Source organism: Limanda limanda, chromosome 11 (assembly GCF_963576545.1).
Source record: "Limanda limanda chromosome 11, fLimLim1.1, whole genome shotgun sequence".
Lineage (NCBI taxonomy): Eukaryota > Metazoa > Chordata > Actinopteri > Pleuronectiformes > Pleuronectidae > Limanda > Limanda limanda.
The window spans coordinates 12,915,529-12,941,954 of NC_083646.1; the positions used below are offsets into that span (position 1 = coordinate 12,915,529).

At 39.7% G+C, this 26,426-nt stretch overlaps 5 protein-coding genes across 5 annotated transcripts; 4 read left to right on the top strand and 1 right to left on the bottom strand.

Moving 5' to 3' along the window:
- Positions 1 to 354: 354 nt before the first annotated feature.
- Positions 355 to 2,963, top strand: LOC133014542 (HLA class II histocompatibility antigen, DQ beta 2 chain-like). Its single transcript, XM_061081808.1, has 4 exons — positions 355 to 412; positions 1,449 to 1,703; positions 2,415 to 2,696; positions 2,836 to 2,963. Exons 1-4 carry the CDS (start codon positions 355 to 357, stop codon positions 2,961 to 2,963), a joined length of 723 nt encoding a protein of 240 aa, XP_060937791.1.
- A 3,782-nt stretch (positions 2,964 to 6,745) lies between these two features.
- On the top strand, positions 6,746 to 7,897 carry LOC133014543 (H-2 class II histocompatibility antigen, A-U alpha chain-like). The gene is made up of 4 exons (XM_061081809.1): positions 6,746 to 6,821; positions 7,024 to 7,287; positions 7,388 to 7,669; positions 7,767 to 7,897. Exons 1-4 carry the CDS (start codon positions 6,746 to 6,748, stop codon positions 7,895 to 7,897), a joined length of 753 nt encoding a protein of 250 aa, XP_060937792.1.
- A 1,194-nt stretch (positions 7,898 to 9,091) lies between these two features.
- On the top strand, positions 9,092 to 12,718 carry LOC133014251 (HLA class II histocompatibility antigen, DQ beta 2 chain-like). Its single transcript, XM_061081440.1, has 5 exons — positions 9,092 to 9,152; positions 10,206 to 10,460; positions 11,754 to 12,035; positions 12,175 to 12,285; positions 12,605 to 12,718. The coding sequence occupies exons 1-5, from the start codon at positions 9,095 to 9,097 to the stop codon at positions 12,628 to 12,630; spliced, it is 732 nt and encodes a 243-aa protein (XP_060937423.1). The 5' UTR covers positions 9,092 to 9,094; the 3' UTR covers positions 12,631 to 12,718.
- A 3,409-nt stretch (positions 12,719 to 16,127) lies between these two features.
- si:ch1073-228j22.2 (SPRY domain-containing SOCS box protein 1) lies at positions 16,128 to 17,099 on the top strand. The gene is made up of 2 exons (XM_061080438.1): positions 16,128 to 16,854; positions 16,969 to 17,099. The coding sequence occupies exons 1-2, from the start codon at positions 16,128 to 16,130 to the stop codon at positions 17,097 to 17,099; spliced, it is 858 nt and encodes a 285-aa protein (XP_060936421.1).
- A 1,164-nt stretch (positions 17,100 to 18,263) lies between these two features.
- Positions 18,264 to 26,055, bottom strand: LOC133014544 (G-protein coupled receptor 20-like). The gene is made up of 7 exons (XM_061081810.1): positions 26,049 to 26,055; positions 20,354 to 20,634; positions 19,718 to 19,984; positions 19,395 to 19,639; positions 19,137 to 19,221; positions 18,591 to 18,716; positions 18,264 to 18,449 (listed from the first exon to the last, which is right to left on the bottom strand). The coding sequence occupies exons 1-7, from the start codon at positions 26,053 to 26,055 to the stop codon at positions 18,264 to 18,266; spliced, it is 1,197 nt and encodes a 398-aa protein (XP_060937793.1).
- Between the last annotated feature and the right edge of the window lie 371 nt (positions 26,056 to 26,426).

Here is a 26,426-nt window from a genome sequence, read left to right on the forward strand (position 1 = left end):
TAAAATCTTCAAAAAAATATTTTTACAGATTCTGACAATACAATAAAAAATGTCCATTCTCACTTTTAGAATTAAGTGACTAAGCTATCAATACTAAGGTCACATAATAAATCAATAAGCAAGCAGTGCTCAATTTGGAAAAAGTGCAGACGTTTTTTTTTAATGATGGTGTCGTGGTTATACAAAATGTTTGTACAAAATTACCATAGATACATAATAACAGGTGGCTCCATTTGCACCACACCTGTTTACAATAAATACACACTGGGCGGTTCTAGTGCAGCAATTTCACTTCCTCATGTTTCTAGTGTGAGACTGGAAATTATTTTCCACTTGCTTTTATGACTTGATACAATGCACGCTCGCAGCTTCTCTTCACTTCTGTGCGTACTCCTGTTGTTTCCGATAGCAGGTGAGTAACATTGAGTCTATCAAGGTTTAGTTGTGTTGTTGTAGTTCAAAGCTGGACTTTGACATGATAGATACAAATCCTGAACTGCTGAAAGGTGTTCAGTGAAAACCTGAAAGTGACCTAATTATATTGAATTGGCTCCAGCAGGTAGTTGAACTTCCTGTTTATTGCAGGTTATTAAGCTTTTGAACTTAGATACTAATAGTATTATTTAACACAATAAGAACCTGGACTTACAATTAGATTGAACCGAATCACGAACCGGCTCACTCCAGTATTATTTGTGAGTTAACGTGGTTTCAAGAGAATCGGGTTCCTGACGACGTCCAGGTTTTTTTTTACATTCCGACTTCAAAGCACTTGAATGCATCAAAGTCTGAACGACTTTACAACTGTAGTTTACAGATAAAGTATAAGTATAAAATTAAAACACTAAAGTAAAGTTCAACTTTACCTAGGAATCATTCTTAAATCCAGTACCTGAATACCTGTTCTTGTTAATTTCCACCACTGTAAGATTTCTTATAAATAAATCAAACTGTTCTCATCAGCAATGAGAACATGGTGATTCTTATTATTGCTTTGTTATGAATTACAAAACCACTGTCTGTAAGAATGTGTCAGGGACCAGACCTGTGTAGGACCGAAATTGCCAAAATTGAAAAATAAATAAATAAATAAATGAACATGTCAAATTTGTTTGAGTAAAATAATCCCCAAAAAAAGATGTATGTATTTCTGCATTTGTGTAATCATTTGTTACATTCATTTATTTATTTCTACATATATTTATTTATTTATTTATTCATTTATTCATTTATGTATTTCTTTAGTTTTATGTTAGTGAGGAATAATTAAATGTGGAATAACATTGACAACTACATATAGAAATACATAGGCTAAATTACACTCATCCTCACCAAACTGTATATGTTTTTTCATTTGTTGATTTATTTATTTACGATTAATTTGGCAATTTTGGTCTTCGATAGAGAACAAGTGACCTTATCTAATGCTTTCTGCCTTTATGTTGCAGATGCTTTCTTCCTGCATGGGTTCATTCGTTGCCAACTTATATCCAAGCATGAGTGTGTGTATCTGGAACAAGTCTACTTCAATAAGAGGCTTATTGGCCAGTTCAACAGCTCCTTTGGAAAATATACCAGCTACGTCGAATACACGAAGGAAGTTATAGACTACCTTAACGACCGACCGTCTTTGGAACAAAAGAAAAAGGATATTGAGAAATGCAGAAGCCACTTAGCAAAAGTGGAAGTCCTTTCAACACCAGGTAATTTGAAAATAGCAACTTTGTGTTTCAAGAATCAATTCTACAAATGGCAGTTACACTTTTAGAGGCACAAAATATGTACTTTTTTATAAAATAAAGTATTTGTTTAGTTCCTTGACTTCACTGGCATGTTAGAAATATCTGTGCATCAGAGTAAATCGTATTCAGACAAAGGGGGAAGTGTCTACTTATGATAACCTAACTAAATACTACAATAAATGCAGCGCTATGACTTTCATTGTGCACACATAAAAAGGAGAAACTATAAAAGCAGAAATATTCTTGGTATTTCCACATCAGCTGAAATGGCAGTTATCCTCAGGAGTTTTTCAGCCTTAAGGAGTTTTTTTGAGCTCATTTGGCTCCCTTTCCAACCCGCAATTTGACTATTAAGGTTTTCATTGGCAGCTGTTTTTAGCTTTATCTCTAAAAACCCACTACCTGCTCAGCAGTAGTGTCACAACTCCAAAAAATAATAACGTGATGTTAACCTGCTCCTATGTGACCTATTAAGTGTGAAGAATAAGACACAAATGTAAATCAAAAATTATAATTTGAATGTTGAATTGTATTTCAAATATATTTAAGCATAAAATATACTTAACTCTAAAATTATGTATTTTCTCTGAGACATTAACCAGTAACTATTTAACAATGTACTTCCCTGCATAACAAGATGATTGATTAAAGATCTGTGGGTGTTTCCTCCAGTCAAGCCCTATGTCAGACTGAATTCAGCTGAGGCAGACAGCAGCAGACATCCAAGAGTCCTGGTCTGCAACGTGTACAACTTTTATCCCAAACATATCCGAGTGACATGGCTGAGGGACGGAAAGAAGGCAACATCTGATGTGACATCTACCGACGAGATGGCCAACGGGAACTGGCTCTACCACATCCACTCACATCTGGAGTACACACCCAGACTGGGAGAGAAAATCACCTGTATGGTGGAGCACGCCAGCTTTAAGGATCCACAACTTTATGACTGGGGTAAGAGAGAGGCAGGGGAGGATTGGACTGACTGGAATGTCACCAGAGCAAAACGTCTTCAAGATTATGAATAAACAAAAACAAATAAATTCAATGTATAAGGCTTGTAAATGTGTGTTTGTGGTAAATGTGTTTTCAGACCCCATGTCTGTGTCCGAGAAGAAAAAGTTCGCTGTTGGGACTGCAGGGGTGCTGCTGGGTCTCGTTGTTTTAATTGCTGGGGGGATTTACTACAAGAGGAACACAACTGGTGAGAGACAGCACTAAATTAACAAGAAATAAAGAAAGAATATTCAATATCAGCAGGGAAGACAAAAACTGTGTAGAGATAAATGTTGAAATCTGTCACCAGTGTGATTTTGGGTTGGTTTTAGAACTAATGTTTGTTAGGGAGTATCAAACATATCATACATATCAGTGCTTATCAGTCAAGGAAAATCCTTTCATTCTTTTTAAATCATATTCAACTCAAACTTGCCACTGAGTATTTGCAAAAGTCCACCAGTTACCAGATAATTGTGATTTAAAGTCAGTAATGTCTGAGTCTGTGTTTTCTGCTTTTACTCTAGGTCGGGAGTTGGTGCCAGCGGGTTAAGATTACGTCTGTCAGCTGAAATATTTGTATTCAAACCAAAATGGAAGAGCGGAAACAAGGTCATGTGGAGTAAATCACTCAGTTATTTGGGTTAACAAGTTTTACGCAGTAAGTGACTTGTTGTAAATCTTCTGGATTATTTGTATTTTGATATCAATTTATCAGAAGATAAGCTTTTATGATTGTGTTTCTGTGGAATTTGGTTGAAGTGGAAAATATAAAGTTTTTATTTTGCACTGTACAAATCTCAATGATTTAAGGTAGAATCTGTTTTTACAATGGTATGGCTAAACTGAGGAAGGCCATTTATTGTCATTCACATTTGCTAGTGATTCACAAATGTTCTTGTTTAAAAATGAAGGTTTGAGAAAGTGATTCTAGTTGCTATGAATGGCTGGCATCTTGTAAACCCAGACTGGGGCTAGTTGAATTCCAAGTCAGCTGCCAACAAGTTATGTTGAGAGTGTGTTGACATAAAACAATCCTACAGTGTGTGAAGCATTTGTGACATAAGATCACTTATCTGCCTCAACAGTCAACGTGTCCAGCAGGTGTTAAAATACAAAGCAGACACAAGAAGTCAAAAGAAGTCTGTTTCAATTCAGTGAATAAAGTGAGTGTGTATGTATGTGTTGATTTTAAAATCCTTAAATGATTCATTACGCATATTTCTGTTTATTCTGAAATTATAAATCTAATACAACTCAGTAGTTTAAAAGAGTAAAAAGCCAGACCATAATCAAATCACTGATTTCTCTGGTCCTCCCTGCAAAAAACATAATGATTTGACCCACTTTCTAGTATATCATTGGGGTTTGAGGCCCTTAGGACTGTCTTACAGGCAAGAAGAGAGTGCTGTAGTACTGTGGCCTCAACAAGATAAGACAGATTGGATGCATGAGCCTTGTTTAATACGCATTAACAAAATAAATAGGGAAGATGGAATATCTTATCTTGAGGGTTGCATATGTCTTCAATGTCACACAGACTTCTTTTCTTACACTAATTTCATTTCCCAACAGGGACCGACCGTAATTGTGCTGATATCATAGTCTCTGTGGAGGTTCAAAGGTTTTAATGTTACAGATATGGGAGGGTGCCAGTTGAAATAAAACTGTCAGTGCTTCATAACTGGGATCATATGGTTTATAACCTCTTGGCCAACATGAGGAGCCAAATGAATAAATAAATCATCTTTTTTGCACACCTAAAGCCTCTGTCTTAAATTCAAGTTTGAATAAACATTAATTTTTGAGTTGAAACTAAATTAAATTATTCAATTAACTGATTGACTAAACATTTCTTTGTTTTAACTTGTCAGACATAAGTTTCATGTTTCCTTCTGGTTCCAAATGGGAACTTTTCATGTAAGCTATTGGGTATTTACTTTCTCAATACTATATGCACTGATCAATTGTTGCTGATAAAGATGGATGACTAGTATGAGGGGCCGTGAGGGACATTATTCAGAATACCCTCTCACACACACAACTGAAATGCTCTCACACACACTACTGAAAAACTATACGCTCAAACACACAACTGAAATGCTCTCACACACACTACTGAAAAACTATACCCTCACACACACAACTGAAATGCTCTAACACACACTTATTAAAAGCTCTCACACGCACATATGAAAAGCTCTCATACAGACATATGAAAATTTCAGTTGAAACGGAAGGTGTTTCAGTTGAAACGGAAGGTGTTTCAGTTAAAAAGGAAGGTGATCAAGGATGGAATCTCAACCATGTGCTCAACAGCCCTCAACCAATTTAGCAGAAGCAACGGCATTACTCAACAATATATTGGCCTCAGCGGAGGCAATCAGGACTCTGTCTGAGGCCTCAACTGTTCCCTGTCTGGCCTCATGTTCATAAAGCAAGTAGCGAAAGCATCTATACAATGATCCTAGTAGATTACTCACATCACTATCATCATGATTATATCTGGACACAGCAAGAAATGCAGATAGAGTTCGTGTATGATCATCAAGCTCTCTATAAAGCCTCTCCTGACCGAAATTGTTGGACTCCTCCCTTTGCAATGAGTCAATGCATTGCAGAGCACTAGTAAAAAAACTTACAATATCCTCTTCATTGCCTCTCACCTCAAAAAATAAAGTTTGGACGAGAAAAACAAGGAGGATCAGGTGAACATGCATTGTGGTTGAAGTACTACTTCAAATCCAGTAAAAGCACATGCACTTCCTGGTGTGGACTTCCTGTTTCCTTCAGTTGAAAGGAAGGCCTTCCTTTTTAATTGTAATGCATTTAATTGTACTCACCACTGAACCGTTATATTCCACAATACTATGCAAGAGCATTTCAGTTGTGTATATGAGCACATTTCACTAGTATGTGTGGGAGATTTTCAGTAGTGTGTAAGAGCATTTCAGTAGTCTGTGTGAGAGCTTTTCAGCAGTGTGTGTGAGTGCATTTCAGTAGTGTGTGTGAGAGCTGTTCAGTAGTGTGTGTGAGAGCTTTTCAGTAGTGTGTGTGAGAGCATTTCAGTAGTGTGTGTGAGAGCATTTCAGTAGTCTGTGTGAGATCTTTTCAGCAGTGTGTGTGAGAGCATTTCAGTAGTGTGTGTGAGAGCTTTTCAGTAGTGTGGGTGAGAGCATTTCAGTAGTGTGTGTGAGAGCTTTTCAGTAGTGTGTGTGTGAGAGCGGCGTTTTTCAGTTGTTTGTGTGAGAGCATTTCAGTAGTGTGTGTGAGAGCGTATAGTTTTTCAGTAGTGTGTGTGAGAGCATTTCAGTAGTGTGTGTGAGAGCGTATAGTTTTTCAGTAGTGTGTGTGAGAGCATTTCAGTTGTGTGTGTGAGCGTATAGTTTTTCAGTAGTGTGTGTGAGAGCATTTCAGTTGTGTGTGTGAGAGCTTTTCAGTTGTGTGTGTGAGAGGGTATTCTGAATAATGTCCCTCACGGCCCCTCATAGACGTGTCTCCACTTCCTCCTACACTATTCAGATATGAAGTCAAAACATCTTGGAGACGAACACTGCCCTCTTGTGCGTTTGGGTCTGTGAAGTAGAGATCAGGGGACGTACACATCCTTCAAATACAACCGCTCAACCAATCATGAGTCAATCGTGACTTTCTATAGCATCAACTAATTAAAAACAATCTACTGGAAAAAATGAGAGATTTGATCCACACGTGACATTTCGGCTAAAAAAACTGGTTTAATTGGCACAATTTGAGACCAATTTTCATTATTCGATGAACTATCCCTTTAACAAGGGGTGTGCTGGTTAGACACACCTGTCTGTAAAAGGGATAGTCTCTTGGTATGCCAGCCTAAACCGGCCTCCCTGTGCGGGCCACCAGCACTCAATTACTTCCTCTGGTAACTTTGTTTATCACGTGATCTGCTACATATGATTGTTTTGGAAGGCGGTTACAGGAAACAGGAATGAAGATTGAGAGTCGATTCTTGCTGAGAGTCTTCCACGATGGCGTTCTCCCTCTCTGCTCTCTGCTCTGCTGTTATAATACTGACTCTCAACAACTTCTGCACCTGTTCACAAAGTAAGAATGAATTTACTCCTCTGTTTTTACAAGATTAATAGAAGAGTTGTGGAAACATTTATTGCTGAGGGTTTATTTTAAACTTTTGTTACAAATAAAAATGCCTTAAAAAAGAAGCCACTTTAAACAGAATCTACACTGTAGCTTTTCCTAAGTGTAACTTTATAGAAATACTTTTCCTCTTTCTCACTTTCTTTTTCAGTTGCCCATGAAGCTGTCACTGTTGTGGGCTGCTTTGAAAATGGTAGCATTCAGGTGCAGGAAGAATTTGATGGTGAAGAGATTGTGTACATAGATTTTGACACAAAGGACCTTGTATACACCGTGCCCACATTTATCACGGCGGACCCAAGAGAAATAATTGGTGACTTACTTGCACATAAAGTGCTCAGGATAGCAGATAAAGCGTGTTCAGTAGCTCTTGCATACTGCATAGCAGAGGAGCAAAGTCCAACAGAAGAGAAAGGTAAGGGATATACTGTGTAAAAAAAGATAAATTAACATTAATTTTTTTAATGAGGTGATTCAGAACAATACTGATTTTATTTGTTTTGAACCCACTAAAGACCCCCCTGAGACTATCATCTACCCTGCAGAGGACGTTCAGTTAGGAGCTGAAAACAGCCTCATCTGCTTCGTGAATAATTTTTTCCCACCTTACATCAAAGTCAGCTGGACTAAAAATGATCTTCCAGTGTCGGAGGGGGTGTCACTCAGTCGATATTACCCCAATAATGATCAGACCTTCCACATGTTCTCCACCTTGACCTTCACACCGAGCGAGGGGGACATTTACAGTTGCACTGTGGAGCACTCGGCACTGGAGAGGCCGAAAACAAGAATCTGGGGTGACTATGCAATCTTGAATAAAAGTGATTCAATTATTTGCTCGAAAGTACTTCCTTGTGTCTGAAATGATGAATATTTTCTCACTTCCCTTTACAGAAAATTATCTTAGTCATCAAAGTCATGTCTCTCATGGAGCAGATGTTTTCTGTGGACTCGGCCTGACTCTTGGCTTATTGGGGGTAGCAGCTGGTACATTTCTGTTTGTCAAAGGACACCACGGATACTAATTTCTCATTCTTATAAGAAACTTTATTTTCTCTCACTGTATGTCTCTACTCCTGTATATTTCAGAGGGGAATATTACCAGTTTTACACCAATACATTTATCTGATAACTTGATTACTTTACATCTTAAACTCTACATGCAAACATATGATGAACTCATAAGATATTTTAATTTAATTTGTCCTAGACTAGCTACAAAATATTGAGTCAGTTTATACAGGTCCAAATGCAGAAATATGCTGTGTGCACCAGACACTGAATTTGAATCCTTTATGTTAAAAGTAGAACTTCTCAACACGCAAAACTACATAAAAACCTGAATTTGAATCCCGTAGTTTGAATTTATATTGTTTAACATTTTTAATGGCATTGAAAGTGAGTGGGTGTGTATTTGCAATATTTGAAAATGTATTTGTGGATTCCAATAAACTTGACCCTGTATGTGACAATGTGAGATTTTATTAATTTGCTCTGAGACAGTTTATTCCTCCACACAATTCCACATTCAGTTTTGAAACACTCTATAAGTTCAAATGAGGAAGAGCGAAGTGTAGATTAACAGAAGTTCTCGGTTCTCTGGACCTGAACGACACGTAGATGTGGACATGGATCATAAGAAGTAAGGAAATGGTCAAAAACACACAATAGTTGCTGTGTGACGGTAATAAATTATCTGCGCTTGACTGCAGATCAGTGTCTCACTATTGTTCCTATTCACAATGCAAAACATTTCACACTTCTATTTTTCACTTCCAACACAATTGGTCCTTCCCCAGGTTCATTGTGTGGAATTATTGTGGGTTATGATACAGTAATATCCACTTTATGTACTTTTTTTATACTGTGTAAAATCTTTAAAAAAATATTTTTACAGATTCTGACAATACAATCAAAAATGTCCATTCTCACTTTTAGAATTAAGTGACTAAGCTATCAATACTAAGGTCACATAATAAATCAATAAGCAAGCAGTGCTCAATTTGGAAAAAGTGCAGACGTTTTTTTTAATGATGGTGTTGTGGTTAAACAAAATGTTTGTACAAAATTACCATAGATACATAATAACAGGTGGCTCCATTTGCACCACACCTGTTTACAATAAATACACACTGGGCGGTTCCAGTGCAGCAATTTCACTTCCTCATGTTTCTAGTGTGAGACTGGAAATTACTTTCCACTTGCTTTTATGACTTGATACAATGCACGCTCCCAGCTTCTCTTCACTTCTGTGCGTACTCCTGTTGTTTCCGATAGCAGGTGAGTAACATTGACTCTATCAAGGTTTAGTTGTGTTGTTGTAGTTCAAAGCTGAATTTTGACATGATAGATACAAATCCTGAACTGCTGAAAGGTGTTCAGTGAAATTATCTGAAAGTGACCTATTGAATTGGCTCCAGCAGGTAGTTGAACTTCCTGTTTATTGCAGGTTATTAAGCTTTTGAACTTGGGTACTAATAGTATTATTTAACACAATAAGAACCTGGACTTACAATTAGATTGAACCGGATCACGAACCGGCTCACTCCAGTATTATTTGTGAGTTAACGTGGTTTTAAAAGAATAGGGTTCCTGACGACGTCCGTTTTTTTTTTTACATTCCGACTTCAAAGCACTTGAATGCATCAAAGTCTGAACGACTTTACAACTGTAGTTTACAGATAAAGTATAAGTATAAAATTAAAACACTAAAGTAAAGTTCAACTTTACCTAGGAATCATTCTTAAATTCAATACCTGAATACCTGTTCTTGGCCAATTTGTTCATTTCTACCACTGTCAGATTTCTTATAAATGAATGAAACTGTTCTCATCAGCAATGAGAACATGGTGATTCTTATTATTTTTTGACACGACATTATGAATTACAAAACCACTGTAAGAATGTGTCAGGGACGAGACTTGTGTAGGACCGAAATTGCCAAAATTTAAAAATAAATAAATAAATAAATGAACATGTCAAATTTGTTTGAATAAAATAATCCCCAAAAAAGATGTATGTATTTCTGCATTTGTGTAATCATTTGTTATTTTACATTCATTTATTTAATCCGACATTTATTTATTTATTTATTTCTACATTTATTCATTTATGTATTTCTTTAGTTTTATGTTAGTGAGGAATAATTAAATGTGGAATAACAGTGACAACTACATATAGAAATACAAAGGCTAAATTACACTTACCCTCATCAAACTGTATATGTTTTTTCATTTGTTGATTTATTTATTCACGATTAATTTGGCAATTTCGGTCTTCGATAGAGAACAAGGGACTCTACCTTATCTAATGCTTTCTGCCTTTATGTTGCAGATGCTTTCTTCCTGCATGGGTTCATTCGTTGCCAACTTATATCCAAGCATGAGTGTGTGTATCTTGAACAAGTCTACTTCAATAAGAGGCTTATTGGCCAGTACAACAGCTCCTTTGGAAAATATACCAGCTACGTCGAATACACGAAGGAAGTTATAGACTACCTTAACGACCGACCGTCTTTGGAACAAAAGAAAAAGGATATTGAGAAATGCAGAAGCCACTTACCAAAACTGGAAGTCCTTTCAACACCAGGTAATTTGAAAATAGCAACTTTGTGTTTCAAGAATCAATTCTACAAATGGCAGTGACACTTTTAGAGGCACAAAATATGTACTTTTTTATAAAATAAAGTATTTGTTTAGTTCCTTGACTTCACTGGCATGTTAGAAATATCTGTGCATCAGAGTAAATCGTATTCAGACAAAGGGGGAAGTGTCTACTTATGATAACCTAACTAAATACTACAATAAATGCAGCGCTATGACTTTCATTGTGCACACATAAAAAGGAGAAACTATAAAAGCAGAAATATTCTTGGTATTTCCACATCAGCTGAAATGGCAGTTATCCTCAGGAGTTTTTCAGCCTTAAGGAGTTTTTTTGAGCTCATTTGGCTGCCTTTCGAACCCGCAATTTGACTATTAAGGTTTTGATTGGCAGCTGTTTTTAGCTTTATCTCTAAAAACCCACTACCTGCTCAGCAGTAGTGTCACAACTCCAAAAAATAATAACGTGATGTTAACCTGCTCCTATGTGACCTATTTAGTGTGAAGAATAAGACACAAATGTACGCGCGATTGTGGATCGCGCGTCAGAGGTCGCAATGGTGGATCCAGTTCGGTGGATTCTGTATCGTGCCAGCTGATCGTCGTTGTAATGGAGGATCCTTTGTCGCGTTGGCATCGGATGATGAGGGACCACGACCGAGGCGGCAGCTGATAATGGATTCTAACTGGCGGCGGTGGACAATGACTGTGGATTATAGTGGATCCCATCCTGATGCTGGATCGTGGTCTTGCTGGCTGCTGGCCAGAGACTGTGATTGCAGCGGGACTGCCTGACACATAGTATTGAAAAATGTTTACCCTCATCGATGCTGCTAAAAATCCTGATGATGTTTTCTTACACCTGACATCTATTGCACTTCTGTCCGTCCTGAGAGAGGGATCCCTCACATGTGGCTCTCTCTGAGGTTTCTACATATTTTTACCTGTGAAAAGGGTTTTTAGTAGTTTTTCCTTACTCTTGTTGAGGGTTAAGGACAGAGGATGTCACACAATGTTAAAGCCCTATGAGACGAATTGTTTTTTGTGAATATGGGCTATACAAATAAAACTTGATTGATTGATTGAAATCAAAAATTATAATTTGAATGTTGAATTGTATTTCAAATATATTTAAGCATAAATTGTGGATTATGGATTAGTTAATAACTTAACTCTAAAATTATGTATTTTCTCTGAGACATTAACCAGTAACTATTTAACAATTTACTTCCCTGCATAACAAGACGATTGATTAAAGATCTGTGGGTGTTTCCTACAGTCAAGCCCTATGTCAGACTGAATTCAGCTGAGGCAGACAGCGGCAGACATCCAAGAGTCCTGGTCTGCAACGTGTACAACTTTTATCCCAAACATATCCGAGTGACATGGCTGAGGGACGGAAAGAAGGCAACATCTGATGTGACATCTACCGACGAGATGGCCAACGGGAACTGGCTCTACCACATCCACTCACATCTGGAGTACACACCCAGACTGGGAGAGAAAATCACCTGTATGGTGGAGCACGCCAGCTTTACGGATCCACAACTTTATGACTGGGGTAAGAGAGAGGCAGGGGAGGATTGGACTGACTTGAATGTCACCAGAGCAAAACGTCTTCAAGATTATGAATAAACAAAAACAAATACATTCAATGTATAAGGCTTGTAAATGTGTGTTTGTGGTAAATGTGTTTTCAGACCCCATGTCTGAGTCCGAGAAGAAAAAGTTCGCTGTTGGGACTGCAGGGCTGCTGCTGGGTCTCGTTGTTTTAATTGCTGGGGGGATTTACTACAAGAGGAACACTACTGGTGAGAGACAGCACTAAATTAACAAGAAATAAAGAAAGAATATTCAATATCAGCAGGGAAGACAAAACCTGTGTAGAGATAAATGTTGAAATCTGTCACCAGTGTGATTTTGGGTTGGTTTCAGAACTAATATTTGTTAGAGAGTATCAAACATATCATACATATCAGTGCATATCAGTCAAAGAAAATACTTTCATTCTTTTTAAATCATATTCAACTCAAACTTGCCACTGATTATTTGCAAAAGTCTTCCAGTTACCAGATAATTGTGATTTAAAGTCAGTAATGTCTGAGTCTGTGTTTTCTGCTTTTACTCTAGGTCGGGAGTTGGTGCCAGCGAGTTAAGATTACGTCTGTCAGCTGAAATATTTGTATTCAAACCAAAATGGCAGAGCGGAAACAAGGTCATGTGGAGTAAATCACTCAGTTATTTGGGTTATCAAGTTTAACGCAGTAAGTGACTTGTTGTAAATCTTCTGGATTATTTGTATTTTGATATCAATTTATCAGAAAATAAGCTTTTATGATTGTGTTCATGTGAAATTTGGGTGAAGTGGAAAATATAAAGTTTTTCTTTTGCACTGTACAAATCACAATGATTTAAGAGAGAATCTGTTTTTACAATGGTATGGCTAAACTGAAGAAGGCCATTTATTGTCATTCACATTTGCTAGTGATTCACAAATGTTATTGTTTAAAAATTAAGGTTTGAGAAAGTGATTCTAGTTGCTATGAATGGCTGGCATCTTGTAAACCCAGACTGGGGCTAGTTGAATTCCAAGTCAGCTGCCAACGAGTTGTGTTGAGTAGGTGTTGACATAAAACAATCCTACAGTGTGTGAAGCATTTGTGACATAAGATCACTTATCTGCCTCAACAGTCAACGTGTCCAGCAGGTTTTAAAATACAAAGCAGACACAAGAAGTCAAAAGAAGTCTGATTCAATCCAGTGAATAAAGTGAGTGTGTATGTATGTGTTGATTTTAAAATCCTTAAATGATTCATTACGCATATTTCTGTTTATTCTGAAAATATAAATCTAATACAACTCAGTAGTTTAAAAGAATAAAAAGCAAGACCATAATCAAATCACAGATTTTCTCTGGTCCTCCCTGAAAATACATAATGATTTGACCCACTTTCTAGTATATCATTGGGGTTTGAGGCCCTTAGGACTGTCTTACAGGCAAGAAGATAGTGCTGTAGTACTGTGGCCTCAACAAGATAAGACAGATTGGATGCATTAGCCTTGTTTAATACGCATTAACAAAATAAATAGGGAAGGTGGAATATCTTATCTTGAGGGTTGCATGGGTTGTCTTCAATGTCACACAGACTTCTTTCCTTACACTATATTTCATTTCCTAACAGGAACCGACCGTAATTGTGCTGATATCATAGTCTCTGTGGATTTTGATAGGTTTTAATGTAACAGATATGGGAGAGTGCCAGTTGAAAAATATCTGTCAGTTCTTCATAACTGGAATCATATGGTTTACAACCTCTTGGCCACCATGAGGCCCCACATGAATAAATAAATCATCTTTTTTGCACACCTAAAGCCTCTGTCTTTAATTCAAGTTTGAATAAACATTCATTTTTGAGTTGAAACTAAATTAAATTATTCAATTAACTGATTGACTAAACATTTCTTTGTTTTAACTTGTCAGACATAAGTTTCATGTTTCCTTCTGGTTCCAAATGGGCACTTTTCATGTAAGCTATTGGGTATTTAGTTTCTCAATACTATATTCACTGATCAATTGTTGCTGATAAAGATGGATGACGTGTCTCCACTTCCTCCTATACTAATGAAAATACAAAATGAAGTCAAAACATCCTGGAGACGAACACCGCCATCTTGCGCGTTTGGGTCCGTGCAGTAGAGATCAGGGGACGTACACATCCTTCAAATACATCCGCTCAACCAATCATGAGTCAATCGTGACTTTTTTATAGCATCAACTAATTAAAACGCGACATTAAGGTGAAAAAACGTAGTGTAAATGACACCGTTTCTAGTCGTGTATGACTGTCGGGTCTTTACAGACACTTGGATGACACCACAGGAGCATTTTATGTTTCTTTTCTGTTATTTTTTTTTTTACATTTGAAAAACCATTTACTTCAAGTGTATTGGATTTGACTGAAACGCTGTTTACTCCTCAAGCACCAGCAGTGTTACTGTTTTGTGGAATCACCCATCCCTCCATCGGCACAGTGGTGAGCATTGGGTGAACTATCCCTTTAATGTTGCCTGTCAGTCACGGTGCAGGGCTTCTCCTCCGGCGCATGCGCTCTGTGGAATAATGAGCCGCTTCGGGTTCTACTGTGTTTTCATCTTCTTACTGATAAAGAGCCCGAGTTTGATTCTCTTCTTGTGTTTCGCCATTTTTGTTTTTGTTCACTACAGAACGCGATAAGACGTGGAGCGAGCAGAGAGTAAAAACCCGAGATGAGATAGAGACAGATTCTGGATGGAGCCTCCATTTGTTGATGCACTGTAACGCGTCATGGGACCTGTCGTCCTTGCCTCGGCGGCTCTGGATGGCGTCAGTCTGGAGTGATGGAGTGAGCTGTCCCCGTCACGGAGGTCGTCCCCCCGCATGGTGGCGTTAGCGTGGAGATAAGAAGTAAGAGCCTGATGATAAGAGTCTTATAAACTCTGGTCCTCACAGAGAGAAGATGTCAGCTCCTCTCAAACCACCGCAGGGAAGGATTCATCTGACCAGCAGGTGAGACAGATTTATAAACCTTTTTATTGTTTCTAATGACCTGATGTCTATTCTGACTTATTGACACATTCTCTATGTTAGCTCATCTCAATAGAGATTCTCCAACGCAGAGGGATAACTCCCCAATATTTTCAGAGGGAAACACTGATTTGGCTTGAATTTGTGATTTAAAGAGCTGTAGATGTAAACCTGTGTATATACAAGTATATAAAATACATTGAATTTACTTCACCTGGGTGACAACAATAAAATACTGCTTTGATGTTAATACAGTTGTAATCAAGAAAGAGAATTGATTTTTTTTTTCCCGAAAAAGGGATTTTTAACAATTTTTTTCAAACATAAAACCTTTAATGGAGAATTTTGACAGAGTGATATTAGTACTTTTTCTTAGTAAAATATATGAGTACCTGTTTCACTGGCATATATAACATCTTCCATCCGACTTCAGTCCATCATCATACTGAAATTGAAAAGGCTAAAGTCAGAAAATATTTGGTATCTCTGCTTTAAATATGATTTAAATCAATAATTGGTTAGGAAAATAGTTTCTTATGAATTTACATTTTTGTTCAAATGTTAAAAGTTAATTAAATTGGTCAATGAACTCCTTCATCAAGTAATTCTTTCAACTCTACTTCTTCATACTGGTTATTTACCACCACTCTTATTTGATTCTTACATGTTTTTCTCTATTCAACTTGATACTATACCACACCACCACACTATGTTTTCCACTGGCTTTCAGTCATTTTTACTCTGTCCCACCTCTCACTATTCTGCTGCACTCTTTTTCTTTGGTATTTTAAACACTTTAATCGATTTTAGGTGATACTCTTTTGCACTTAATCTTTACATGTATGAAAAAAGTGATGAATTAGCTGAGGTCAGACTTTTGTATTTGAATGTTTTTAAGTTATTTTAGCACCAATCCAGCACAATTTGGTTACCATTAATACATTTAACTAATTTAAGTTCACCAACAGAAATTTTATAGAATTAATTTAATTTTTGTTTGTATAAATTAATGTTTGGTTTGTCTTCTCCCCAGTTCTTCCCTGACAACACTCAGCAGTAACCGTCCATCTCTGTCGCCTCTTTGCACCGATGGGTCTCTCCCTGTCTGCGTTGCTGTGCAGCAGAGTAGCTCCAAGCCCCCCCTCCTCTTCCTCAGCCTTCCCTCCCCTCTCCGTCCCCACCTCGTCTCGCCTCGCCATCACCCTGACCTTTTCCCCGGTCGCCCCGGGAGACAGCCGCTCACACTGGAGCTCAGTCCAACGCTCTCCTCACCTCCTGCTCTCCGCCTGCAAGCAGCAGGTCACGCGTTGGCCCGTGGAGCTGAGCAGCGACGGGGTGAGAGCGGAGGTGGGGGTGACAGGAGGCCTTCACGTCTGGGAGGTGCTGTGGAACCCGGACCACAGAGGGAGTCACGCCGTCATGGGCGTCTCAAGGCGGGACTGTCCTCTACAGGCCGCGGGGTACAACGTCCTGGTGGGTGGGGATGAACAGTCCTGGGGCTGGGAACTCAAAACCAATCAGCTCTGGCATGGTGGACACAGTGTGGGACTTTACCCAGAGAAGATGAGGAGGTGTCCCTCTGATTTGAAGCCACACACTTCAGACAAAGAAGGTCCGATGGAGGCCCCTCTCCCCATCCCTGAGCGGGTCCTGTTGGTCCTGGACACCGATGCCCGGACCCTGGGATTCGTTGTTGATGGCAGCTTCCTCGGCGAGGCGTTTAAAGACCTTCCTCGTGGGGTTGAGCTGTTCCCAGCGGTGAGCTGCGTGAGAGGGGGGGCCAGCATACGACTGCGCTACCTGAACGGTGCCACACGTGAGTCCAGTCATCTTAAAAACAATTATTACAGCAACAACAGAGACAATCATAGTATAACTTGGTGCTTACGAAAGTCATCCTGTAAAACTTTTCCTTTTCTTCCATCCTCAGGTGACCCTCCTGCCCTGATGGCTCTATGTGGACTGTCCATTCGTCAGTTTTTAGGGGAACAGAGGCAGAATCAAACTGACAAACTGCCTCTACCACCTCGTCTGCAGAACTACCTGCTTTCCACTCATTAATCTGAGAACACACAAACACACACACACACACACACACACACACACACACACACACACACACACACACACACACACACACACACACACACGCAACTTAACCCTTACCCTAACCTGGACTTAAACCTAAACCTAATTCTAACCCTAACCCTGAAACCAAGTTTTAGTTTGTTTACCTTTATGAAAAAGGATGTAAATATTTTCCACATTGCGGATAAAGAAAAGTGTATTTATTGTTCATTTTATTTATTGATATGCGATAATTGCACATGTTCCACTCTTATGTGAGATATTAAAATATAAAATATGAAATGGAAATTGGGAATGCTGGCAAACTGGGAATATTGTGAGCATTGTTTTGAAAATGTTGCGTGTGTCTTTAATTCTGAGTGTTTCTTTCTTTGTCTGTAAAATAAATGTCTCTAATTGGAAGTTGCCAGTATTTCTATTCTACAATAGGGGTAGAAAGGAGAAGGAAAGTTTGTGATGTGGAAGTTTTCCTTTTAAAAAAGAGGACGAAGAGAAGAATGATATGAATTGAGTCTCCCAACAAATATTCATGCAGCCCAAACTTTTTACCTCTGCAGAAAACTCAGTATAAACTTACCTCTGCTTAAACTGACTGACTATACACAGATGGAGGAGACTGTATTTAGATATGATCAGCATTTATTTCTATCTGTACACGAAAGACAATGAAATCAGAAAATACCCCCCTAAAGTGACATTTTTATTATACAACACCAACAACTGCAGATGAATTTTACGTCATGCATGGACCTTTCATTCACATGAATGCTTCGTACAAATAACACACATAAGTCAGCTTTAGTTTAGTTTTGAGACTCAAAAATGGAAAGTAATTTGGAGATTTTACTGACACAACGATAAGTCACAGACTAAATTTGTCTCTTGTCAATAACATGTTTTGTGTAGTTGATAAAGTAAAGAGGTCACAGAACCAGCTCTATTGCAGTATAGGCCCTATCTCCCCTTTTAGGGATAAGCAAGTGCCGTTCCTAATCCTGAGCTCTCACTCGCACTTTGATACCATTTTACCATTATACTGTTATCACTGGCCAGTCTGTGCAGAGTCCAGCCTTATCCAGCCATCGACTGGGGCATCTCTTATCATCAGTTCTTTCCTCACCCCACGTGAAAGGGGATTTACACTGTGTGATTCTTTCCCTCAGTGTCACTCTGTAGTGGAGCAGGGATCTTAGTCATCATGATCATGTTCTTGTCGATGGCGTTGGCCGTCGCTGCCGAGGCCTTGGAGCTGTGCTGCATGCTGATGATGTCGCCGCTGGTGTGATCAGGCTCTGCACGACGGAAAAGATGTCTCATCGTGGACTGGTTGGAGAAAAGGGCAGTGATCATCATTCAGGGAATCGATTAAGTAAATATAGGAATAGGTGAGTGATGGAGGGATACAGGCAAGGATGGATGGATCAGGTGGAAGAGAGGAAGGATGAGAATGAGAGACAGTCTTACCTGGAAGTTATTTGTAACGAAGCAGTAGACGACAGGATCCATGCAGCTGTTCAAACTACTGAGAGTGACGGTCAAGTGATAGGTGATGACATGATGAGGCATGTCGGGGTAGAAGTACACCACCACCTACAACACACACAAAATTACATTTGACAATAATATTCATTTCATAGGAACAACTTGAAGAATTAAAAGGCCACATGATGATTGACGATGCCTCAGACATCACATATACCTCATAAGGCCCAGCTTATGAAACCACACTAAAATTCACTTGATCCAGGGTATTGTTTGGATCTGCACCAAATTGCACAATATCAGTCCCCAAAGATGCCTGATTTAGTTCAATCAAGAGCCATGAATTATTCCCTAGCTATCAAAGATAATGTTTTTTCTCCTCCCTGACATATATGACATCTTTCTCCCAAGTTTCAATGGAATTCAGTCAAGTAGTTTTTGTATCAACCTACAATCTGACAAACGAAGGCAGACGAAAACATCCTCCTGGGCAGCGGTGACAATGTGTGATACCTGTTGCTCACTCACCTGTCTAACGTGGAAGGGTGTGAAGCACACGGTGAAGATGATCAGCACTGTGGTCAGCAGCTGGACGGCCCTCTTCCTCCTCTCCCTGACAAAACAGTTAAAACCACAACCACCACATCCCTTCAGCTTAAAGTTTCCCTCAGTACTTTGATTAGTCTGCCATATTTTATTAAATCAAAAGCAGCTTATACAAGCAAATACAGGACAATATAAATTCTGGTATTCGTTTTTCATTCCTTTCCCTAACAGTATGTGTACCTGCTCTGCTGCATCAGACGACGGTCGGCCAGGGCCCACATGATCCTCACGGTGAACACCACGATGATGACGAGGGGTAGGAAGAACTCAGTGATGGTGAGGAAGAGGAGTTTGGACAGGCAGCAGCCCGTGTGCTGGAAAGCAGTGGAGAGGAAGGAGTAGGTGACCACGATGGCAAAGAGCCAGACAGAGACACACACACATTTGGCCACGCCGGAGTTCCTCCACCGACGGGACGCTTCAACCTGCAAGGTCACAAGAAATTAAGTACTTTTGGATCTCCTGCAAGGAGACGGTAAACACGACATTCACACAGAACCCACCTGCACGATGGCAAGGTAGCGGTCGACACATATGCAGGTGAGAAACAAGATGCTGCAGTACATGTTGACAAAGTAGCTGAAGGTGTGCAGGTAGGAGCAGGTGAGACAGGCTCCTCTGCTGTAGTAGAGCAGGATACGAGAGGGCAGGGAGAGATTCACCAGGAGGTCCGTCACCGCCAGGTTGATGGTGTAGATCACGGAGGTGGTCCTCTGCTTGGTGCGGAAACAGAACACATACAGTGCCACCACGTTGAGCACCATGCCAACCTGGAGACGAGAGGACGAGAGGAACAGGAGAGACAGATGTAGGCCACTGATGCAGCACATCTGTCCTTCTTGTGGCCAAAACATTAACAATAGCAATGGCGACTACTGTATGGCCCAAATATCTTGAAACAAATGTGGAGCTTTTTTTGGTAAACATGCAGTGCTCTCCACAAGATGTAAACTGGATGTAAACCTAAAGTGGCCCACTAATTCGGGCCACCCATGGTTGCCAGATCTGGCCAAAAGGAGTTGAACTCCCTCTTGCAATCATTCCACATTGTTTGTGTGCCAGATGTGGGCCAAAACAATTTGCCAAGTGGAGGAGTGTATGTATAAAACCAAAGAGACTTAATATATAACCTTTCCTACCAGGAATATGAGAGAGTTTATGACCATGAGTGCGATCCAGAAGCCATAGAAGTCGTTGTAGAGGCCCTCTTCCATGCCACTCCTGTTAGTGGGACTGGCTATGACAGGCAGGAGGGGGAATGAAGTGTTGACGAACACCCAGGACTCAGTGCTGTTGAAGTCCATCATAATGGGGATGATGCAGATGATGCAGATGATGATGCTGATGAGGATGCTGATGATGATGCTGATGATGCACTTAGGTGATAATGGAGATGATGATGATGGAGCTGGTGCATAAACTGTTAGAGGGTGAAATGAAACAGTGTTTTAATACATGAGAAATGTACTTTACCATTTTGTTTGCTAACAGTGGCACGGTGGTGTGGGCGTCACTGGAGCATCACAGGAAGTCCAATCTCAGCTGGGATTGGCTCCCCCTCGGCCCTCACAGGATAGGTGGTAGAGATAATGGATGGATGGCTGTTATGTACGATATGAAGTTTGCATTTAATTGCAGGAGTTGGAGGCTATCCCAGCTAGCATTAGGGAAACACGTCACACACAGTTCTTCACATTTCCACATATGCTCCTGCAGTGTTGGGGAGTAACGGAATACATGTAACGGCGTTACGTATTTAGAATACAAATTATGAGTAACTGTATTCCGTTACAGTTACAAATTAAATAGATGGTATTCAGAATACAGTTACATTGTTGAAATCAGTGGATTACATGACGGTACTTGTCTGTTTCTCGTAAATCCACCGGCGGCAAAGCCCCCAGGAAGCAGCTGGAGACGAGGGCTGCCGTAAGAGCGCCCGGGCCCCCGGCGGCGTGAAGAAGCCTCACCGTTACAGGCCCGGGACCGAGGCTCTGAGAGAGTTCCGTCGCTACCAGAAATCTACGGAGCTGCTGATCCGCAAGCTGCCCTTCCAGCACCTGGTGAGAGAAGACCGACCTGCGCTCCAGAGCTCCGCTGTCATGGCTCTGGAGGAGGCCAGCGAGGCAGCGCTAATAATATCACCCGTTGACCCAGTAGTATAAAAGCATATAGTCACTTGTTGCTCCAACATTAACTGCAACAGCGTCCCAATTTAATTTCATCCATCTTCAAGAACTTCTCCGCTGTTTGCTCCGTTCAATGTCGGGTGTCCCCCCCCCCCCCTCTCTTTTTATCTTTATGACTGCTTGTGTGTCTGTATGGAGGGGGGCATTTAATAATGTGATCGGTCAAATTGGTAAATTTAAAACTCCAGGACAACAGAAGGGGAATACAAACTATGGGATGCATGCTTTATCATTTATATCATATAAAATATGTCATCAATATCGTTTCAAATCATTTTTCAGTGTGTTTCCTGGATATGCTCGCGTCAAGCGCAAAAAAAAATAGACCCGACGCCGAAACGATCGCTGCACGGCGCGAGGTAGCCTTGGCGCAGGGGGGGGTTCAGCCTCCGGTGGGACCGGCACAGAGGTGGGAGAGGATGGGAGCCGGACATCCAGCTGGCCCGCCGCATCAGCGGAGAGAGAGTTTCAACTGCTGCTGCTCCACTGACTATAACAACGCCGCAATCATACACTTAAAAAATGCAATACAAACCGGAAGTATTCCAAGTATTCAGAATACGTTACTCAGATTAGTTAATGTAATGGAATACGTTACAGATTACATTTTTGGGCATGTATTCTGTATTCTGTAACGGAATACGTTTTGAAAGTATCCTTCCCAACACTGTGCTCCTGCACCTACTGCCTTCAGCTGTGGAAGTAACGTAAACCATATATATATAATATCAGCTACATATATATTTTTTACTGTAAAATTGGCTTAAAATCAAATGCGTCATTCTTATGAATCTTTCTTTCTCTTATTTGTTAGATAATCCACCAACATTCATAAGCATCCACTGTCCTGCCCTGTCGTCCTCTCTCCCGCTCCAGTCCCTGACCACACTGTGGTTGTTGCTGTTGGCACGGCCACACTGACAGAGCCTTGTTTTCCCAGTATCTGATTTATTTACACGGTTTAATTATGATCTAATTGTTTAGTCATGCCTACAGTGTCTGTGTGACTCCATCCTGATCTCATAGATACCCTGAGATGTGTTTATTTACCTCGGAGAAACATGGTAAATTCTTCTGGTAATTGGATATAAACAAAGTGGAACTGGTATTTTTGGGATATTTCACAATTTTGGGGTTTCACATGTCGTTTCACTTCACAACTTTTCTTCACGTGTGGTGTTTTTAACAGTTCGGTGAATATGTTGTATAGAGCACAATCAGAATCCTGCTGTTATGAGACATCACACATTCAGACACTTGAGTATCTGACCTGATCAGTGTGGTGTTTTCAGCTGTGGGGGGGAAGGTGCAAATATGAATCAGATTCCACTACTTATAGACAGCAGGGGGCAGTCAGTCACTGCATGCGACTCATGGGAATATGATCAGAGAAAAGATATTATACATTAAGCTCTTATTAGGACAGAGCCTTTAGGTTGAATGAAGAATTACTACGTAAGAATTTCAAAAAAGAAAAGCTATACATATACAAATACTTTATAAAAAATTTGAATTTAAATTGGATAAAAATATGTATTATTATAATAATAGTCTGTTATTTGGGGTTGTATTTTTCACATTATGTGTTCTCTTATCGTACATTTAAATTTGCTGTAATATTTATATAATATTATATCTATAGATATATTTTCCTACTGATTTTACCTGTTGGAACCAGTTTGGTTTATAGGTTTTTATAGATATAGATCATTCGTTTTACTCCATTGGTTAAATTTATAATGAGTTGATCTGAGGACTCACATAAGGAACAGAATCATTTGAAAACTCTAAGGAGATGGAAAAAAAACCCATTTGGAGTGAATACAAAAAAGTGTTCAGGTGAGTGTAAACAGCAACATTGTGCTGGACTGTAGTTTAATTGCTTGTGTGAGTCCCAGATTGAAAAGGTCTGAGGAGAAGCCGAGCATATTGTGTTGTGTTTATACTCATGATTCACAACTAATCTCTCGCAGCAAAATAATCATTCGGCTGATGAAAAATGTCGTCTATTCAGGCTAATGAGAATCACTTGCTCAGCTGAGGCTGAGGCGTGAATAATGTGATTCATCTGCATTACCACGACCAGTCTGGCCACACAACATTAAGACCACTGAAGAAAATAAATGGCTGTTTTCACAGTAATATCCCCTGATATTATTCAGTGTACTGGAGCCAGTTCATCATCATTAACGACACTAACGAGTGTTATGAGCGCTGCTCCGAGGGAATTCTGTATTAAACCACTTATTTCATGTGCTCAGAAACAAATGACAAGGACAAGTAATGGATTTCACTTCTTTTCATTGATGTCTTTTATACACTGACCTAAATAGACAAAGCTACAGACTGTGTTCTTCTTAGCCCTAAGTTTTATCAGAATATCTCTGGTGATCCCCTGACCTTTACTCTTGTGCCACCATGAGGCTGACGTCTGTGGTTATGACATATATCCATAATTATTAGATGGATAATAATAAAGGTCTGTACAGTCATGCCCCCTCGACTTCAGATCAAATTGTTTTTATTCAGCATGAAATTACAAAAAACATCTTTGAGGAAAATGTATTTAACAGGATTGATGGGATTTATGGCTCATGCTGCAGCCAGCCACCAGGAGGTGATCAAGAGGCCTTGGCTTCACTTCTGGGAGCAGTCATGTTGTCCATCTTTATCAACAGTCTGAGGTGTGCATTTAATTTTAAGACAATACTGTGCTTAAGCAAACCTTCATTCATGAAGTAGCATAAAAAGAGAGAGTGGAGAATCATTCATCCATAACTTTTTTTAAAAGTTGATAATTATGCTGAAGCTATAACCTGAAAAATCTCTTTTAGTTAATATGATGAAACCAAAATACAGGCAAATATAGGCTTGGTGATTTTTTATCTATGAACAATTAACCTGACTTGTTTCTCGGTAACTGATCCTTTTTCACATATCGACAAAACACAATAATTCAAGATTTTAAAAGGTAAATCTTTCAAATTGCTGTAAATCCTTGAAACTCTGAGCAGAGGCACTAATTAAGAAACAGATAAGGAGAAAACAGGTTTTATGTAACCTCAGTTGTTTGAAAATCTAATGCATCACTGCTTCTTCCCTATTGTTGCTCCTCCAGCATCAAAGCCAGTGGTGATGTAATGGTTCTAAAGGGAGACTGAAAGGAGAGCAGAGGGCCCGCAGGCAGATCACAAATAACACTGTCCAAATAAATTCCAGCAGCGTGGGAGCCCCGTTTGTGTGCGTCTGTGTGTGTGTGTCTGTGTGTGTGTGTCAGTGTGTGTGTGCCTCGGATTGTACGAAAGACGGAGACATGTATAAAGGGAGAGAGACAGGATGGGACGCTGGTTCATAGATCTCACGCTGTCCTGCATCAAATTATAGCTTTTCACAGAACCCCTGGAGGCAGATGGAAAAATGTAGCTGTTGCTGCAACTCTAAAATTAGGGAAAGTTGTACTTGCATTTACAGTTGAGAGGAGACGTTCTTTATGCTCTGATGTGAAATATATAACACAAGCACAGTCTGGAGCGCAGCCAGGTAACTTCCCTCAACATTCACTCAGAGAAAGAAATCCACTTATGTTTTGAACACTGAGCCAGGCCTTTGTTTAATTGAATTTTCTATTTTTATCTAACCTTCCGATTAGTGTGGTTACTGGGATGAAACATGAAAGTGAGACCTGATTTATTTTCCTTTCTTTTAAAACCTCTTTGCCGCCATCATTCATCCAGTGTGGAAGACAACTTACCTCTGGAGATAAATAGTCAAACCAGTAGATAAACTGTGGACTAGGATGTAGTTGCGGTGTCTGTATCATCCGTCCCAGTCTAAAAATCCTCCTTCAGAGTCCGGGCCAGGTGACGCTGCATTTTTTCCAAGTGGACGCTTCAAACCTCAGTGACCTTTGCTCCCTGGCATCACCTCCCAACATCCAGGTACATCAGTGGCTCCCCTGTCTGACTTTCTTCTCCCGCGTTAGGGTGTCAGTCATGTCTCCTCTTTCAGGTTCTCTTTCAGTCATATCAGTTTGATGTAGCAATCAACCCCTCCTCCTCTTCTTCTTCTTCTTCTTCTTCAGATCTGTGCATCCAGAGCTCTCCCTGTCATTTCTGTCACTTTGTCTCACTCAGCGTTCTGTTTCTCGTTAGATTTCTCAAACTCCCTCAGATGTATCTTCTTCTGTCGTTGCAGGTCTCACTCCCTTCAGTGTAGCTTTCTCCTCCTCCTCCTTCTCTCCTTCTCTTTCTCTCCCCTTAAGCATCATTTTCGGTCTCACTCTCCTTTCAATGACTGTCGTTCTGCTTCCCCTCCCTCCCTCCCTCGCTCTCTAAATCCCCTCAGTTTGGGCTCAAGACAGGATGTCTAAGGATGTGTTTACATTCTGCTGTGACACACACACACACACACATGCACACACTTGTACAGTATGAACACACACCAATGTTGTAGCACACACGCAATTAATAATTCCAAATAACAAATACACTCGGAGACACAACATCAGAAGCAGAACTCTTTCGTGAAATGTAGAAGTGATCTTCTGTGCAGTTCCTTCACTAAAATATGAAAATCTTTATTTAGTATTAATTAAAAGACCATTGTTAAACACAAATGATGGAGATATATATGTTTTTCTCAGTACCTCTCATGGAACTAGGGTTGTGGTGTAACCATTGTTGAATAATACATCATGTGCTATATTCTAAATTACGAGAGACATGACAGTAAAACTGTTCAATAGATCGAGTGTGCAAGTGATTCTTGGTGAAGATGAACGCACATCAAGTATTTATATTTTATCTATTCAATCGTCTGTTGATCTATCTCTCTATCTATCTCTCTATCTGAACATCATACCTACTCTTATGATAGATTCACCTGGTCTCAAAATAATAGGAACAATTTGTTCCACTGGGGAAATTCCTGTGAGCACCATCTCAAGTTGGAACAAACACTTTTTGGTCCACGAGTCACTGACGTCATCACACACAGCTCCGAATAGTAGCTTTAATATGAACTT

Excerpts from the sequence above, each read along its gene's own strand:
- LOC133014542 (XM_061081808.1), top strand. The coding sequence starts at position 355 with ATGCACGCTCGCAGCTTCTCTTCACTTCTGTGCGTACTCCTGTTGTTT. Across the intron at positions 1,704-2,414 it reads GGAAGTCCTTTCAACACCAG|TCAAGCCCTATGTCAGACTG; the intron begins GTAATTTGAAAA and ends TGTTTCCTCCAG. Across the intron at positions 2,697-2,835 it reads TCCACAACTTTATGACTGGG|ACCCCATGTCTGTGTCCGAG; the intron begins GTAAGAGAGAGG and ends ATGTGTTTTCAG.
- LOC133014544 (XM_061081810.1), bottom strand. Across the intron at positions 19,222-19,394 it reads CGTCTGATGCAGCAGAGCAG|GGAGAGGAGGAAGAGGGCCG; the intron begins GTACACATACTG and ends CTGTTTTGTCAG. Across the intron at positions 18,450-18,590 it reads TCGTTACAAATAACTTCCAG|TCCACGATGAGACATCTTTT; the intron begins GTAAGACTGTCT and ends TTCTCCAACCAG.
- si:ch1073-228j22.2 (XM_061080438.1), top strand. The coding sequence starts at position 16,128 with ATGGGTCTCTCCCTGTCTGCGTTGCTGTGCAGCAGAGTAGCTCCAAGC. Across the intron at positions 16,855-16,968 it reads CTACCTGAACGGTGCCACAC|GTGACCCTCCTGCCCTGATG; the intron begins GTGAGTCCAGTC and ends TTCCATCCTCAG.
- LOC133014543 (XM_061081809.1), top strand. The coding sequence starts at position 6,746 with ATGGCGTTCTCCCTCTCTGCTCTCTGCTCTGCTGTTATAATACTGACT. Across the intron at positions 6,822-7,023 it reads CTTCTGCACCTGTTCACAAA|TTGCCCATGAAGCTGTCACT; the intron begins GTAAGAATGAAT and ends TTTCTTTTTCAG. Across the intron at positions 7,670-7,766 it reads GCCGAAAACAAGAATCTGGG|AAAATTATCTTAGTCATCAA; the intron begins GTGACTATGCAA and ends TTCCCTTTACAG.
- LOC133014251 (XM_061081440.1), top strand. The coding sequence starts at position 9,095 with ATGCACGCTCCCAGCTTCTCTTCACTTCTGTGCGTACTCCTGTTGTTT. Across the intron at positions 10,461-11,753 it reads GGAAGTCCTTTCAACACCAG|TCAAGCCCTATGTCAGACTG; the intron begins GTAATTTGAAAA and ends TGTTTCCTACAG. Across the intron at positions 12,286-12,604 it reads CTACAAGAGGAACACTACTG|GTCGGGAGTTGGTGCCAGCG; the intron begins GTGAGAGACAGC and ends CTTTTACTCTAG.